General features: G+C 40.6%; 1 protein-coding gene across 3 annotated transcripts in view; it reads right to left on the bottom strand.

Annotated features, from left to right (window-relative positions):
• The window catches only part of SHANK2 (SH3 and multiple ankyrin repeat domains 2), a 383933-nt gene that overhangs the window by 50845 nt on the left and 314796 nt on the right, over positions 1-18292 (bottom strand). For 2 of the 3 annotated variants that reach the window (XM_056850895.1, XM_056850897.1), the window contains 2 exons: positions 10439-10574; positions 7166-7246 (listed from right to left, as the gene is read on the bottom strand). In XM_056850895.1, coding sequence (XP_056706873.1) covers positions 7166-7246; positions 10439-10574 — 217 coding nt within the window. Of the gene's footprint in view, positions 1-1647; positions 1669-6803; positions 6813-7165; positions 7247-10438; positions 10575-18292 lie in introns of all 3 variants that reach the window. The other variant, XM_056850898.1, reaches the window with a different exon arrangement.

Raw genomic sequence — 18292 nt, 5'->3', positions numbered from 1 at the left:
GCTAAAACTGTAACATGGGAAGTGGCCCTGGATTTGCGATTGTAAATATGGCCTCCTGCATCTTTTCTTTATTAGATAATAAGGCTAACAGCCAAACATATACAGAAACATATACAAAAAACCAAAAAAAAAAACCAAAAACGATTTCCTGGCCTCCTGCATCAAGAAACATATCAAGGGCATTTACTCTTCCTTAAAAAACAAACAAACCCCAAAACCAAGAAAACAAAAATGAACTACATTTATGAACTAACTCATCTACATGAAAAACACTTCAGTTGTCGACACTCGCAACTGGTTAAGACATTTGATTCTGCCATGGTTTTTGCAGAACAGTTTCTGAGTGATAGTGCACTGAAGGAAAAGCTGTAATGCGAACTCTTGCGAACAAGATTAAAATGTCCAAGAAAAACTAAGAAAAATGTACTTCAGCCAGTTCACTTCATCGTTATAAGTATCTATATTAGTCAGTGCTTTGCACAAAATTGTTACCTATGCATTTCCTTTCCTGAATTTCTTCTACCTAAAGGATTAGTGGTACATTGTGCAAATCACTTAAAAAAAAAAACTACGTTCCTTATGTTGAAGAAAGCAAGTGACATACAAAGGGTGAGGTTAAAAAAAAAGGATGCAGCTAAATATATGCCACCATCGTATACATATATTTATAGTTAATATTACTACAAAATGTCAATAATCCCCATCTGTCTTTTCACTTAGCAATCAGTCATTGCAAGTTGGGAGGCATTGCAGCAGAGGTGGGTCTCAAGGAGATAAAGGAGAGGAGAAGTTGTGACCTTATGGATCAGTTTAGGGAGGGCATTCCATGCATACGGGACAGTGTAGAATATGCTACGTGAAACCTGAAATTATGCAGAGCAGCAGTTCTCCAGGTAAAGAGTCAAGGTGTGCGTGTGTGTGAGGTACCTATATTTGAGACAGAGGCAGTGTGGTTTTGTGAGTAGTGGTTGGCCGTTAAGGAGGCAAGTGAAATTAAGTGATGCAGGACTACACCAAACTCCTGTTACTTGCCACTGCTTCTGAACGGGTTGCTTCACACGTGACATTATCCCTACACTAAGGGAATTTCAGTGTAGGAAGAAGATGTATACACTCATGTATAACACTGAGGGGGGGGGAAATTGCCACAAGTATCTGTTTTGCCTGGATTACACATGTTCCGAAGCTGCAGCAGAAGGTTCCAAATACATGTAACCCCAGCAAAATAATCACGACACTTCTGCAAACGACATGAGTGCTCATATTTTTTCCCTACAAGGAGGTTCTTTTATACAGGAAAAATGCCACATATGAAACAGCCTTCAGTGGTTGCCAGATAGCACAGTAACTTTGAGGTAATGACTAGGGAACAACTGGGAAAGGATCTTAGACAGAAAAAGGAAAAGGGAGTGGGAATGAAGGGGGGGGGAGACAAAAGGAAGAAATGGGGTCAGTTACTTCAAATGTGCTTTCTGAGGAAATCAGTTGTTTTTTATGTGCTTGCAATTCATTATATAAATACCTAAAGCATAGCAATCATTTTATGATTGGAAAAAGTGGACCATTTACAAATGTGCTACTTCTTTAATATGAAAAGGTGTAGAAAAAAAACCAAGTTAAAACAAGAGACAAAATGCTTCCCCTTACCCTTCTTCTTCCGTACTGAAGCTTGGAAATAGAAAGGGAATGAATGGTAAATCAAATCTGAAGAGAAGCTCCTTTTTCAAATGTTAGCCCCCTGCTTATCTTGGGAGAACTAGCACTGAATGTATTCAATGTCCTGTCCTTTATCAAACTAGCTTTAGCATTAGCCCTTCTGGCATTGCCCAAATTCAGACTCTTACTATGAAGTTAGGTTTGCAGTAAAAGAAAGGATAATTTGGCTATCCATAAAAGTTAACACCTAGTTTCAGAAATTAAACAACTTGTTCCCAATTTTTAAATACTTGGAATTCTGGAACATGAGAGAAAGAGAGACCGACCAACCTAAGGGCATGAACTAAGACCCAAAGAACCATTACACTAATCCTGTAAACTCAAGGGAACTATAGATTAATTTCCATCGAAAAGCAGCCTTCCAATCACATTGGGAACTGGTTTTGAAACTAAAATAACTTTCCAGTTTATGATTAAGCACAGGCTTTAAATATTCCCCCACCCCAAAGGAAGTCACCATTTCCAGTGGCGCACTGTAAGCCATTTCCTTGAGCTTAAGCAGCTGTTTGAATCCCCACCATGATTATAAAATAGTGGGATGTAGGTGCGGATTACAAAAATTATTAGACGTTTACGTGAAGAGAGATAACCAAAAAAGAAATATGAAGAGGCATGCTACACATACATACTGTGAACAATATATAGCAGTTTTTCCTACACCCTTTCTTATAATAGCACGATAAAGAACCAAAGGAAGTTTAAATCACAAAATAAAAAATTAATTTGCACAATAAATTCTGCTCATGGGGCAATTTTTCAGCAGATGTTATTGATGGAACGAACTTCATAAATTAAGCTTAATTAAGAGAGTTTCTGTCATGCTGATCCAAGAGAATGCAAAAATACAAAAAACTAAGGATGAATCTTTTATTGGATCAACTTCTGCTGATAAAAGAGTATTCAAACCATATCTGAATGACAAAGAACTTGTTATTAGACAGAACAAGAGTAATTTCAGTTTCCTGAGCTATCACAACTGTTGACAACCCTCTTCTGGTTCATGTATATTGTATTACATTAGCTGTGTTTGATGTGCTAAATAATTTGAATATCCAAAATTAATTTCACCATCCTTATGAATCAACAGATGAGAATTCTGCATTTCTGAAGTTTCAAAAATCAATTTTTGCAACAAATCAACCATAATAATTCTAGTGCCAAACCAACACTACTACTCCTGGCACTCTGCTGAAATGTTTAAAACATTTCCATGAGCATAAAGTCATTTTATACTCCCTGCCAAAGTTCATGCTTGTATTACCCAGTGGCGGACCTATTTTTTTGGGATCCTGAAGCTTGAACTGTTATGGGGGCCTCTTTGCAACCAGCAACAATAGGGCAACATCCAACAAAGTCCAAAGGGCCTTGCTGTCCTTGCAAGGACCTCGAGGCCTAAATGGCGGCAAACAGGGTGGTGGGGTGGAGTCCTTGAAAATGGTCCATACAGTGAGCCCCTTCCCACCAGCAACGAGGTCTGGGTAACCGCTGTTATCTTCTTCAGTGGGGTTGTTCTATGGCAGATGTATTGGTTCATTCTCTAACAGAGAGGTAGAAGGTCATCAGAGGGGGTTCGTTAGGATAAAGAGGTGAAAATCTGATTGTTGGTGTTAAAATGCACAAGTGAGATGAGTGCAGCCTGAATTGAGAATTCAGGTGTCTTTTTATGACTCCAATTGGCTCTAGCCTAAGGGCTGAGCTAGCCTAAAGGCCACACACCAACGAAGGATTAGAGAATCCAGCTGCCAAAATATAGGCTATGAATAGATTTTGGCAAGCTCAGCGAGCCCATACAGCTGGGGGTTCAAATGCTGCAAGCCCCTGAGAATTTTTTGAAATTTCACCAATTACAGGGACATTTTGAGGCCTTATGAAATGGGTATTAGAGCATATTCTAAAGTCAATATTAAGTGCTTCAACCCATCTGCTTATGATTCTATCACTAAAATAGCCTTATTTTAATAACAAACACTTAAAAAAACTCCATCAGTTTTGTTGCAAAATTCACCCATTAAAAAAAAAATTGCTTCATGGCCCCTCCAGGATTAGGGTCCCTGAAGCTTAAGCATCATTAGTTTCATAGTAGATCCACCATGGTTCTTACCAACAGAAGAAGGTCTACTAAAAGGTTCAACCTTACCTATTCTACATAACTCTTTCAGCCCAATTCTATGCATGTCTACTCAGGTGTACACACCTTTAAGTTCAACTGCACTTACTCCCAAGTAACTGTGCATAGGATTGTAGCTGTAGTATAGTTAGTGGCTCTGGTAGTCATGCAGATGCACTCAATGAGCAGATTTTCCCAGCATGATTGGGACTGCCCTTGTCACTTCCAATCAAGGAAAATTACTAGCAATGAGCATATGATTAAAGTGAAAAGGACAGCCCTAATTAACTCCCTGTGCACATTCATGGAACTCAGGATCACAGGAAATGTGGATATCCAAAGCTGCTAGACAGGAGTTCATCATTTCAAAGTACCGTATTATATATAAAAACACTGATAGGCAACGAATTCTCTTACATTTGAGTTCTTTCAGTTCTAGCCTCCCTTTCCCCAGATACAGGGTATTTGTGGCTGCCTATTAACATTTTATTTTTATGAGAACCCATTTACGATAACTAGGAGCTACAGCTGGGCAGAGGGGAGTAATCACCAGGCTGACCTATTTAAACTGTCAAAATTTATAATAGTGCAACTGGTTCCTCACTTAGCTACCTTTATGGGTCTTCAGCCTACTCAGAAATAACTTTGAAACTCAGGAAACATTTTTCTGAGGGCCGCTTCTCAACTTTCTTTCTGAATTTTATCCCCTCCCCTGGAAAAATCATGCAATCCCCAAATTATGGCAAGGCGTTTTCACTATAAAATTAAAAGCAAGTCTCTTTGATGTTGAACATGGATTATCAAAGAACAGCTGCTTTTTAATTTTGTAGGTCAAAAAAGAATAGTATTACTGGGTATCTGTGATTTTTTTTGAGAATGAAATGAGTTCTGCATGGTGAGGCCTTAGGAAAACTATGTCCCAAGTATCAAAATAGTTCCTGAGTAGGATGTTAAGACCTATAAAGGCAGCTATGTGAGGAATTAATTACATTAAGTACTACACATTTCAATATATAAAACAGGTCAGGCTTGGTAATGACTCCTCTCTACCCAGGTATAGATTCAGAATTAGCTTAGAGTTGTCCTGCCAGAAGAAAAATTCGCCATCTCAAAAATGGCAGGAAGAATTAATTTTAAACGCACCACAAATGTTAGTTCAGCTAGTTAAAGCACTATTACTTTTATGGCGTTTGATAAACTCCTTCCTGTTTTTCCATTAGACAAAAAGAGGTCTGTGCTGTGATACAGGAACATGTTAAGAAGCATAATTTTACAATATTCTTAGTCATGAAGGAATTCTCAATCATGAAGGATACAGAAAATTTTTAGGGGGAAATGGCCACATCTTTTCATTAAAAAGTATAAATAATCAGTTATTGCAACTGTTTTATTATAGCTTTAAAAAATAAATGGCACAAAGAAAAAGCATATTTCAGAAGAAAAATATTGGCACTTAATTCATACTTTTCTAAATTTAAACAACAAATGTTACGGCAAAATAAGTCCTACATCTAAGGAACTTTAAGAATTCATACCATCAACTGGTTCATCATTTTTTGAACATGCATATTTAATCATCAGAAGCTTTGGCTTCTTCCTATAGATTTTAATCTCAGTGAGTATTACCATGTTGGCATGATTATAGACCAGTGTTGGCTTCAAGATGAGAAGTTTCTATTATGGTATTGGAAAGAGCAAGAGTCCAGTTGCACCTTAAAATACTAACAAAATTTCTGGCAGGGTATGAGCTTTATTATTATGGTATGAGCTTTATTATGGTATTGCTTCACTTTCACTTTCTGGCAGAGTATGAGCTTTATTATTATGGTATTGATTCACTTTATTGGCCAGTGAAGGCTGATGGACCTCTGAATGGAACTATCATATTTTAAGTCAGTGGCATGCTCCATGCTATTCAGATACCTATTTAATCTGATTATCATGCAACAATTTTTCGGTTACCAGGATGGGGAAAAGCCCATTTATTCTTCATATCAAAATTTTGTCAATTGGAATATTATACAAGAAATTTTGTTTCGTAACTTTACATTTGCATTAAAGTGAGCAAACGGAAAGAATATTATTGTTCTTGCAACTCTGTTGGAGATGGGCAGAGCAATCCCGAAGGGCAGGGCCAAAAGGGGTTTGGAGCGGGCGTGACCTCTGTGCTGGTGTTAGTGCCACTTGCGCTGGCTAAATTGCCACTAACGCCGGCGCAGGGCCACTTATGTTTGGTGTTGGAGAGCCGAGCGGCAACGCAACGCATGGGCACCAGCAGCGTTTCCCCAGCACAAAGGCTTGCGATGGGGCCAGAGGAGGCATTCCTGGGGGCAGGGCTGACATTAGACAGCTCCCTGAAGTCTTTTGCCTTGGGAACCCCCTCTTTTTCTGGCATGTACTTGCTCCTGCAAAAAGGGAGGCATAGCCCCGTGAAGCTCAATGGAGCAGTTTCACAGGGTGGGCAAAATACATTTTCACTCAGGAGGCAGCATGGCTGCGCCATCCCCAAACCCCCCCCAACTACCCCCCCTTAGGATTGCTCTGTTAGTTATGCATGTAAACATGATATTGGAATGAAGGGCCTGATCCCAGAAACCAGGAGTACAGTACAGAGCTATGTGATAGCTGCTGCATTCCTAAACGTTTTTGTAACTGATGACTTGACCTGCTGGTATTAACTAGTGGGTGAGGAAAGGCCCTTGAAATAAAGCCTAGGTCCCACTTCTGACCTTTGCTTAAAAGGTGATTGGGACTATCAGTAATCTTGTACCGATCTGCATCAGTGTTCCTGTACCACACACAGACATCCTAGATGCTAAGTGTGGTTTCACCCCAGCAGTACCCCTTTGATCTGAGAGCAGAAACCTGTTTCCATACAGGGATTGTTCTTGCTGAACTGGGGCATGTGAGAACTAGGTAGCTTACAAGTTCAAAGCTTTAATTCTTGTCAGCTTTCAAATAATGAGGGCTAGCAGCTTACCTTTGTCCACTAATGAGAGGCCACAGAAATTTAAAACAAAACAATATTAGATAAACTGATATTTTAAAAATAAAAAAGCAAACTAATAAAATATGCTATAGCTTTTGGTTGATGTGTAAAATAATGATGCACATAAAGTAGAAATACATTCTCTCGCAGAGCTGGAAACACACACACACAAAATTAAAACAAAATAATTCATGCTCATCATGCATACTTGGAAATCTCCAGAAATGCAACATTCCCATGTAATCTTTTCAATACCACGTACTGTACAGGGTGCAATTCACTTTCAAACTGTCAAACATTGTCTTTACATCTGCACTATTTCAGCATGCTCATTAAAAAAAACACTTTCTTACCAAGCTCTTCAAGCTCTGAGGTCATTGACTTAGACCGCAAGGTCAGTGCAGTGGTTGGCGCCCGTTTTGGAGGCGGTGGGGCTTCGCATTAAACAGAAGGACACACAGTGTAAGTAAATGGATTTATAATACTATACATTTCCATATGCATGGTTCAGATTCAAGCCCCAAATACATTAATAATAAAATAAAAATGTGTTTGCCTCAATGTATGTAAAACAATAATTGGTTGCTGGAAACTAAGATATACTGACTATGTACAGGAATTTCTAAGCAAGGAAAATAAAAACAATAGCACGACGTGCATTTTAATTTTCACGCTCTGGACAGTCAGCTAAGTGAAAGTTGATGTATCTTATCTGATAAATCTGCTAACATGAGATATGACACATCAGAAGCTTGTAAGCTATATAGTTCAAGAGCACATGTTGCTGCAGGAAGAAGAAGACACAAAATATAAAATTCTGTACATCTAGTGCTCGCACTTTATAGGATCCAGCACAAGGATGCAATTTTCAGCCCATACCTAATTCTCTTAAAAATGATGATGATTCAGAACCAGATATACCTAAAAAATGTTCAAAGATAACTTCACTGCATAAGTTATGACCAGAGAAAAGTGCTCATTGTTATGTCATGTCAAAAGTGTATACTGGTTTCCTTCTACACTGCCAACATCACTTTGTCTCAAGTAACAGTCACTTGTGTTATTATTTCAGTTCATGTGTATAAAATTGGCAGCCATTTGAGAAGTATTATTATGCATGGCATAATAAACTATGTCTAGGTGGAATATAGGTACTGATGTGCAGATATACCATGATCCAGAAGAAGAATCAACTCCTAAAGCCACTAACCAAGACGCGGTTGCTAAAAAAACACTGGCTTCTTACAGCCCATTCCTGAGCTGTGTGAGTGAAAGTTCTTTTGGCCTCCAGCCACAAGCGCAGCCCCTCCCCTCAGGAATGGGCTGCCCATCACCTCAATCATCATTTTCTCAAACTTCAAAGAAAGCTGTCCATTAGCAACCATCACCAGCACAAAACCCAAGAAAAGGGTATGAGAAAAGTGATGATGTTATCTCAAACAAAAACAAAAGGAATTTTTCAAATGTTCATGTTAGTTGCTCAAATGCTGTATTCCTAGGGCTGTCTACTGATGACCAAATTTGCAAAATATGGAAAGACGCCTCTCCTCTAAAGAAAATATCTTTAATTTTAAACTCTCTCAAATTTAATGCTTTCCCAGTAATATTTCATACTATTTTATAATTAATTTTCTTATTAACACTGAAATGAAACTTTCCAATGCACAAGATTTTCACTGTTTTCAGTAGGATCAAATTTAGGCTTATTCTGAAGACCGCTTCTTACACTGAGCTAGCAGCATGCAAATAATACAATAATAAAAAATACTATAATGTAAATTACAGCAGTGCTAAAATGTGTTTGGTTGGGAGGATTTGCAATACTACTGCAAAAGCTGTGTGACACCTACATACATCTTATAACCAATAGTAGGTTTAACTGGTTCTTGTAGGTTATCCGGGCTGTGTAACCGTGGTCTTGGAATTTTCTTTCCTGACGTTTCGCCAGCAACTGTGGCAGGCATCTTCAGAGTAGTAACACTGAAGGACAGTGTCTCTCAGTGTCTAGTGTGTAGGAAGATATAGTCAGAAAGGGGTTGGGTTTGAGCTGAGTCATTGTCCTGCAAAAGTAATGTGCTAATCATTGTCCTGTAAGTATCCAGATAATGTGCTAATGAGGGTGTGGTATGTTAATATGGAACCATTGTATCCTGAAGTGATCTGTTAATGTGTGAAGTCCAAAGCTAATCTCCATGGCTATTGTTGACTAAAGTCTTTGTTAGTCTGGAGGTTTTTAGGACAGGAAGCCAAGCCTTATTAATTCTTAAACTCTCTTCTGTTAAAGTTGTGCTGATGTTTATGAATTTCAATGGCTTCTCTGTGCAATCTGATAAAATAGTTGGTAGAATTGTCCAGTCTTTCAGTGTCTTGGAATAAGACCCTGTGTCCTGTTTGTGTCAGTCCATGTTCAGCCACTGCTGATTTCTCCGGTTGGCCAAGTCTGCAGTATCTTTCATGTTCTTTTATCCTTGTTTGTATGCTGCGTTTTGTGGTCCCGATGTAAACTTCTCCACAGCTGCAAGGTATACGATATACTGCTGCAGAGGTGAGGGGGTCTCTTTTGTCTTTTGCTGATCGTAGCATTTGTTGTATTTTCTTGGTGGGTTTAAACACTGTAGGTTATGTTTTTTTCAAAAGTTTCTCCATCCTATCAGTGACTCCTTTAATAAATAGCAAGAATACCTTTCCTATGGGAGACTGTTTTTCTTGAGTTTTCTGATTTTTGTTTGGTTTAATGGCCCTTCTGATTTCATTCTTGGAATAGCCGTTTGCTAGCAGTGCGTGATTTAGATGATTAGTTTCTTCCTTGAGAAACTGTGGTTCACAGATCCGTCTTGCACAGTCCATTAATGTTTTGATTATTCCTCTTTTCTGTCGGGGGTGGTGGTTGGAGTTTTTGTGTAAGAAGCGATCTGTGTGAGTTGATTTCCGGTAGACCTTGTGACCTAACTGAGAGTTTGTTTTACGGATGACAAGGGTATCAAGAAATGGGAGTTTACCCTCAATTTCCTTTTCCATGGTAAACTGAATGTTTGGATGGATATTATTAAGATGGTTTAGATACCCTTGTCATCCGTAATCCCTTCCAGCCTAGGGAAGTTCCTTGCTGTTGTGGCAAGGCTACAACATCTTGTTTGGTGTCGTTGCCCCGCTGTTTTCAATGGAGACATTTCCCCATTTTTGCTCTTTTTATTTTTTAAAAAGCCTTTCTTATTCTCCGCTGTGGCCGGGAAGCCTCTGAGGAGGCGACGTGGCTGTGCTGCTCCCAGCCATGGATCCCCCTGCCCCAGGAATGGGCTGCCCATCAATTTGAAGAAGAATATACATAGAAATGTTTCACTTGGTTCCATTTGGTTGGAATATTCACACACTTCTCAGCAGCTGAGCACTCAGGATTGCGCCATAATAAGATGGCACCCATGTGACTTGGTGTATATTTCAACAAGGGCTCTGTGTTCTTGCAAATCAGTCCTTTTCTTCAGTACATATAGCATCATCAAGCATATAAGATAGTAGAATGAGGCATATATTGTATAGCATGAATTTAAATAATGTTAAATAGTTTCTCTCTGGGACACACACGCACACACACACAAGAAACAGTTCAAACAATGAAAAGAATGTACCTTTCTTTCTGGCTGTATCATCTGGATCAAGATTCCTGGTTACTGTGACAACTTTAAGAACTAAGTGATTTCCTCCTTGCCGAATCATGTTCACTACCTGTCTGTGTCCAACTTTTACTACATTTTCATTATTAACCTGGAGGGGAATGAAAAAGGACATGATTAATTCAAAAATAACTGATTTTAAAAGAAAGAAAATGATGTTTGTGGTAAACAGCATGAAATTAGTTAGTTAATACTGTAAGGTCATGACAAAATCTGTAAATATAAAAATAACTTCAGGCAATTACAACATAGACATTTGAGCGCTTCTTTTTGTATTAAATACTTAACATCACTATGTTTTCTATCAAATATTTACACACATTCCTTTGAAATGTGGTGTTGGAGGAGTGCCATGGACTGCCAAAAAGACAAATCAGTTGGTTCTAGATCAAACCAAGCCTGAACTCTTCCCAGAAGCTAAAATGACTAAACTGAGATTATAGTACTTTGGTCACATTTTGAGAAGACAAGAGTCACTGGAAATGACAATCATACTAGGAAAAGTTGAAGGCAGCAGGAAAAGAGGAAGAGCCAAAAGGAAACCACAGGCCTCAGTATGCAAGACCTGAGCAAGGCTGTTAACGATAAACCATATGGGATGTCATTAACTCATAGGGTCGCCATGAGTTGGAAGCGACCTGATGAGACTTAACACATACACATAATATTAATTACTTTTTGATTATTAATTTCAGTATTCTTTGCTGTATGGTATTTAGCTTTCAGGAAAGAGAGAAAGAGAGAGAGAGAGAAAGAAAGAAATAAAGAAACACTGCTTGTCATCCCTTTGATAAGTTCATCACTTAATTTTCTAAGTGGCACAGCCATCACCTTTATGGAATTCCTGAAATACAGATTTAAAAATACAGATTTAAAAAGTACCTAACCAAATCCATGCGCTCTGCATACTTCTTCTTAATATTTGATATTACTAAAAACTAGCTATTACAGTACCTTCCTAATTTTTTAGGAAAGATACAGTTCCACAAGAGATTAATAGGCTGTTAATCACGCATATGCACCCTTTACAATAAAAAATGACAAATGGCTTAAGCAGTGAACCATCTGTTGGCATTATTATTTGCAATTACGTTATTTAGCATTTGGAGTAGGAACAAATTGATACAATTCCTCTCTTTTTTTCTCCCCAAACATCTGAAAAAACTGCCTTTCATTGAACATGAAAATGGATGTGTTAAAAAGTGACAGCTATCATGAATTTAGAAACAGAGTTCTGTAACAGTGGGATGAAGGATAGCAAACTCTTGGGTGGCCCCAAGCCCATTATGACCTGAAACCAAGTGCTCTCAAAGGTTGGGGTCTGGACCATAATAGACAGGGGGAGGGATTGCATTGAGGAGGTCTTGTGGCAGCAACTCTCACACACACCCCTCCCTCCTTTCCTCTCTGCCACTGTAGCCACAATAGAAGTAGATAGTTAGGCTGGGGTGGGTGGAAGGGAGGCTCAGAGTTTAAGATGAGGTGGAGAAGAACTCTAAGGTTGTGATTTTTGCCTTGGATTGGTAGAGATCTGCCATGTTAGCATTGTATTTCAAGGAATTACAAACTTCTACTACTAATTATTCCCTCGTCACAGACAGATTATTACCTGGTGATGGAAGATGTAATTATGATTTCTGCAGGGTTATCGTAATTATAGGTGAAAACGCATGGTCACTTTATCCTCCTTTAATCCCTGTTTCAGCCAGGATTCAGCCAGGATTGAATGCATGCATTTCGCTTAATGTGCATTCGATCCTGGCTAAAACAGGGATTAAAGGAGGATAAAGCGACCATGCGTTTTCGCCCCATGATTTCTGCAGGGTTATCGTGGAACAAATTAGACTGTTGGTCCTCCCCCACTTTCCTAAATGTTGATGGATGCAGTAGTTTTCCAAATATCCTCAAGGGGTTTTAAATCTACACTACTGGCTATCCTAGTCAATATCTGGAATGAAGAGCTGATTCAGGAAGTTTATTTTATTTGAAATATTTTAAAACCACCTTTCCATTCAACTTCCACCCAAGCTGATGAACAATAAACAAGATTAAAACAAGATTAAAAACACATATAAATGTATAAAAACAATTAAAACGGAATTCCTAAACACATGAATGGGAGGATAAATGGGGTAAATGAGAATCAGCGAGGGAACACCGACAAAACAAAAGTCTTCACCTGCTGGTGGAAGATAATAATAGAAGGTGGATAGGGTAGCCACCTTCCAGGTACTAGCAGATTATCTCTTGCTATTACAACTGATCTCCAGCCGATAGAGATCAGTTCACCTGGAGAAAATGGCCACTTTGGCAACTGGACTCTACGGCAAAGAAGTCGCTCCCCTCCCCAAACCCCACCCTCCTCAGGCTCCACCCCAAAAACCTCCCGCCCACGGCGAAGAGGGACCTGGCAACCCTAAAGGTGGAGCTGACAACATTATTATTCCAATGGATTGTTGACAGAATACCTTTGCGGATGGACACAGAATAAGAGGAGCAGACATCATTAGTTGGAACAACTAACTTAATTTTATTACCAAGATAAGGAACTGCAGCAGACAAGGGCAAAACTCAGCCCATACTTAACTACAGTGCAGTCAAGTGATGAGATGCCGAGGAGTCAGACCTCCTCTGTCTACATATCATATTCTGGGTGAGGCCCACCCTGGCTCTGAGCCCTGAGCAGTCAAACTGCATACTACTTGCCAAGAATTTAGCCATGCTGAAGGGGTGTGGGCTATGTCCCTCCTCCCTAGCTGTGAGGTCTTCAGTTCAAGGATAATGGCACTCCCCCAAGGGGTTCCTGTCTCACTTCCATGACTGGGACTCTGACCCGAGGTCCTGGTCTAAGGGATTTCCTCTTCATCCTTCAAATGATGTCTCAGGGTGCTCACTAAAGATTTATATTTAGAACTTCACATACATTGCTGGGGCGATGGTACTTGGCTTGCTCCTGTGCCCCCCCCCCAATACCGTGTGTGCTTCTTTGCACATGCCTATGCCAACTGGTTTCCTTTTGTAGACTGCCAGCAAAACTGCTCCATTGCCCTCATCCTTTGCTGGGGAGGGAATTGAGTACCATTTTCATAAGCAAGGATCTATTCTTCCCTCTTGTATTTATCGAGAGTTGAGAATGGGGCAGCAGAGACAATGGCCAGTGCTGGACAACCTAATCAAAGACCATCTGAAGGTTTACTTTATTATGGCAATTATGGCAAGTTATTAAATTTTACATCTTATATTCTAATAGCGAAGTTGGCCAAATCTTTGGATAGTTAAATCCGGTGACTGGAGCTGTGAATGGGCAAGACACAACTTTTTACAGACCTGACAAGGGCCCCAGGTTTGCAGAAAAATGTTAAATCTAAAAAAAAATAAAAAATGGGAGGTTTAAAAAACCAGAAAATGATAAAAGGAGCACCTGTAGCTTTAAGCAACAGATTCCCTCAGTTCCTGTTGCTAGGCAACCACAAATTCCAGGCATCACTTTCTGTCAGTAAAAGGCAGGAGGAGGGGGCAGGGCCCTTTCCTGGCCTATTTTGGCCTTTGAGGGAGAAGTCATTGGGGCCAGGCATGGCTAGGGTTGTTAGGTCCAGGTTGGGAAATTCCTAGAAATTTTGTGGTGGAGTCTGAGGAGGGCAGGGTTTGGGAAGGGGAGCTTCCTCAGGAGGGTATAATGCCATAGAACCCACCCTCCAAAGCAGCCATTTTCTCCAGAGGGACAGATCATTGTCATCTGGAGTTCAGTTGTAATTATGGGGGATCTCCAGATCCCACCTGGAGGTTGGCAACTCTAGACCTGGCAGCAACCTCAGTGTGACTTGATATCACCTGAATAAGATGACTCAACTAGGCCTGGCTGCTTGCTACTGTTCAACAGCGCCAGCCTATGAAAGCCAGTGTGGTGTAGCAGTTAGAGCTTCAGAGCAGGGTCTGCGAGACCCAGGTTAAAATACCCATCTTCCTGCAGAAACTCACTGGGTGATTTGGGACCAGTCACATTTAAGTCTAGCCTACCTCATAGGCTTGTTGTGTGGATAAAAAGGAGGAGGAGAGACTAATGAAGGATGCTTTGGTCCCCAGTGCAGAAAAATACCATAGTTCTCCAAGCTAGAGGCTGGTGGGTGGGTGGGAGATGGAGAAAGAAAGCTTAAGACAGAGGGGCCCATATGGAAAGACGATAGGGTTGCCAAATCCAGGTTGGGAAATTCCTGGAGATTTGAGGGGTGGAGCCTGGGAAGGGTGGGGTTTGAGGAAGGGAGGGACCTCAGAAGGGTATAATGCCATAGACTCCACCCTTCAAAGCAGCCATTTCCTACAGGGGAACTAGCATTGCCAACCTCCAGTTGAGGGCTGGCGATCACCAGGAATTACGAGTGATCTCCAAATGATAGAAATCAGTTCCCCTGGAGAAAATGATTGCTTTGGACAGTAGACTCTATGGCATTATACCCTACTGAGGTTGCTGCCCATCCCAAACCTCATCCTGTCAAGGCTCCACCCCCAAATCTCCAGGCATTTCCAAACCTGGATTTGGCAACCCTAAGGCGAACTGATTGCTGTAGTTGGGAGATCAGTTGTGATTCCAGGAGAGCTGCTGCTACCACCACTGCTGCTGTGGGAGGGGGAGAGGAAGCAGGTGGGGGGCTGGGAGGGTGATGGCAGGCAGAAAGAGAAAGTGATGGGATGGAAGGGCAGAAAGAGAGAGAAAATGACAGGCACGGAGGAGAGAGAGAAAGAAAAGGGGTGGCAAGAGAGAGAAAGAGAGACTGAGAGAAGTAGGGGAGAGGGGAGGAAGCAAAGGTGGGAGAAACGGGATAGCTGTGTGAGGGTCTGTACGCCTTTGCCTTGTGTGTTTCCCCCCCCCCCCCCGGACTCGTAAAAGCAGTCCAGGCCTTTTGCCTTTCCTTGGTTCAGGCGCTGCGTCTAGCAGGCCCCAGAGTGGAATGTCTCTTCCCACGTCCACCTCCCTTGCTCTCTCCGACTCCCTCCCACCAGCTATGGCCTTGGTAGGCAGATAGCAATAACGAGCTTCCTGAGGTCTTTGATGTTCCTGTACCATGCACTATTATCTCGTAGATTCCCATAACATACATTTGACATCTGCTTCCCTGTAGGGGTTATAATTCTGTCTTTGTGAAATTGTGAGCACTTGCAACTTTACCAGTGTAAGGCCTATACTAACCTGAAGCTTCCAATAAAGTTCCTTGTTTCTGCATGACCGTCTGAGCAAGTGATTTTATGGAGTTTGCACAGGGAGGTTGGGAACCCTCACAAGCTGTTCCTGGAAGTTTCCTGCAGGTCCCCACTTGCAGAACTCTAAATCTGGACACATTACCTGTATATTCTTATTGTAACTGCTCTGTGCAGCAAATTATCAATAATAGCTGTTAAAAAAGAATACTGTAAACATAAAATTATGCCACTTGCTTTTATGTTTTGGCCATTTATCACTTCTCTTTGTTTCCTATACTCTATTTTATTTATTTATTTAAAACATTTCTATGCCACATTTCCACCCAATTCTGGGCTCCAAAGGCAGCAAATATGAAAACATTAAAACATTTGAGACACTGAACAGCTTTCAGAATACACACCCACACGCAGACACATTTAAAACAATTAAATAAAACATAAACATAAAAATATAAACCAAAATTAATTATTAGTTAAAGAGGAGCCATCTTCTTATTGCACAGCTGCTAAGATTCTGATAATGAATGGGGCGAAAGCTGCTTGACAATCCAAAATCTATTGTGCAAGCACATTTGCCACATCCTGTCAATCCCCTATGTGCATATCTTTCTGATAAATTGGTGAGACTTCCTTGTCCAGAAAGTATGTTGACTGTTATTCTATATCACATGTTTACACAAGTGTTTATAGGGCTAACAATAGTTAGATACAAACGTGTTAACAGAGCCCCAGTGATGTTTTTATGTTAAAGAAATGTCATTTTTGGAGGGAAGAATCTGGAATGAAAAAGCAGCACAGAGAGTAGGTAGGTGTGAAAGATCACTTAGCCCTTTCCCTGCCCAATACTTTTCCTTTCCAGTGTTCTTCCCCAGCTGCATTTGGGGCATATAAAGTATAAGTTACTTAGGGACAGGATGATTTAAAGTGTAGAAGTAGCAAGCAAAAGAAGAAGAAGAATTGCCCTCTAATACACACATATGCACACAACTTCTCTGCCCCAAATTAATCCTTTCCCAAAACCACATTGTAAAAGGAAAAGAAAAATAACCAGCATTGAAGATCTTTATCATGCATTTGTGTATCATGTAGCTGCTCCCAAAGAATTCTGAATAATGCTTTTGATGAATTTATGAAGGGCAGAAATGAAGTAAGTAACTTTTCAAAACTGGTATTGACTCAACAACCTTCTGCCTATTGCAGAAGTAATTACATGCAGTAATCTTTAAAAAACGAATGACTTTATTTCAGTTTTTAACAATAGTTGAACAACTAAATCCCTTGTTACGTTCACAAGGTGGGGCACATCACAGAATGTGAACGGCAATGTTATCTTTGAAACAGGAAAATGGGATACTTGCCAACCAGAACACAGTAAAATAGAATATGTAAATTGACAGGTTCTAACTCAATAGTGATTCAGTGCTATAATTTCAATGATAATTCTGCCAATAAAATTAGCTTCAGGTCTTCTTAGCAGTTTTATACATACTTTTGTGATTTTTAGTGAATCTTTGGAAATGAATAATCTCAGTTGACTACTATAGCATTCCAAATTTGTTCTTCACACACGATGGAAAAAGGTAACAATCATCATTATATTGAAGTATCTATTCCTTTATAAAGGCACTGAGTAGGGTTGCCAGGTCCCCCCTTACTATCAGCGGGAGCTTTGGTTGGGGGGCTGATTTGCGCGAGCACAGCGCACATGCAATAATGTCCTTTTCAGGGTGAACCCGGAAGTGATGGGGATGCTATCATATCCCTTTAAAAAAAACCTCTATGGAAAGCATAGCGTTTTGGAGGAATGTGGTAGAGTGTCCCTGTCAAACCACATTCCTCCAAAACTCTATGCTTTCCATAGAGGACAGAGCTCACAAGATGGGACAGACAGAGAACCCAAGGGTGAGGCAGTCCTGGGAAGGAAAAGGAACAGGGTGGCAGAACCCCCTCTCCTTTCCATTCTGAAGCCTGAGGGGGAGTCTGCCTAATCCCAGCCAGGAAGGTGGACTGGGGCAGGTGCAAGAACAGGAGCAGCCTCACAGGGATGCAGTGGTAAATAAACTGGATTAGTACTGATTGGTGGCAGATGAACACAGAAGAGAAGCAAAGTTATGAGATAAGGGATGGTCACCGCTAGATAAAAGAGCAGGTGTGAGTGATCATTTAATCATTTTTTTAAACGCAATTACCTCAAGTCCGGGTTTACCCCTGGAAGTGCCGCATCACTGCAGCCGCTTTTGCACTCAAACCGGATTGAGTGCTAAAGTGGCTGCGGCGATGCAAGGGAAACCCTGGAAGTGATGTAATCACATGCACACATCTGCCTGATAGCCTCAGCCCCGCCCCCTAAAACCTCCTGCCGATCAAGAGGGGGGAGATGACAGCCCTATTTCACCCTCGACAAACTGATGATTCACAGCCAAGCTTGACAAGATTCTGGGAGTTCCCTGTATGATCTCCAAAATATGGTTTTCTTTCAATAAGCAATATATTTGGACACTTCCCTGACACTGGCCGTGATGGTGAGAAAAGATTTCCTGGAAACAGACAAACTTCCTAAATTAGTGGCCTGTCCATGAGAGGAGACACTAACACAGGCAGATGAACCCCAAA

Source organism: Euleptes europaea, chromosome 6 (assembly GCF_029931775.1).
Source record: "Euleptes europaea isolate rEulEur1 chromosome 6, rEulEur1.hap1, whole genome shotgun sequence".
NCBI lineage: Eukaryota > Metazoa > Chordata > Lepidosauria > Squamata > Sphaerodactylidae > Euleptes > Euleptes europaea.
The sequence above is the reverse complement of the archived record's forward strand: the minus strand, read 5'-3'. Positions and strand labels throughout refer to the sequence as shown.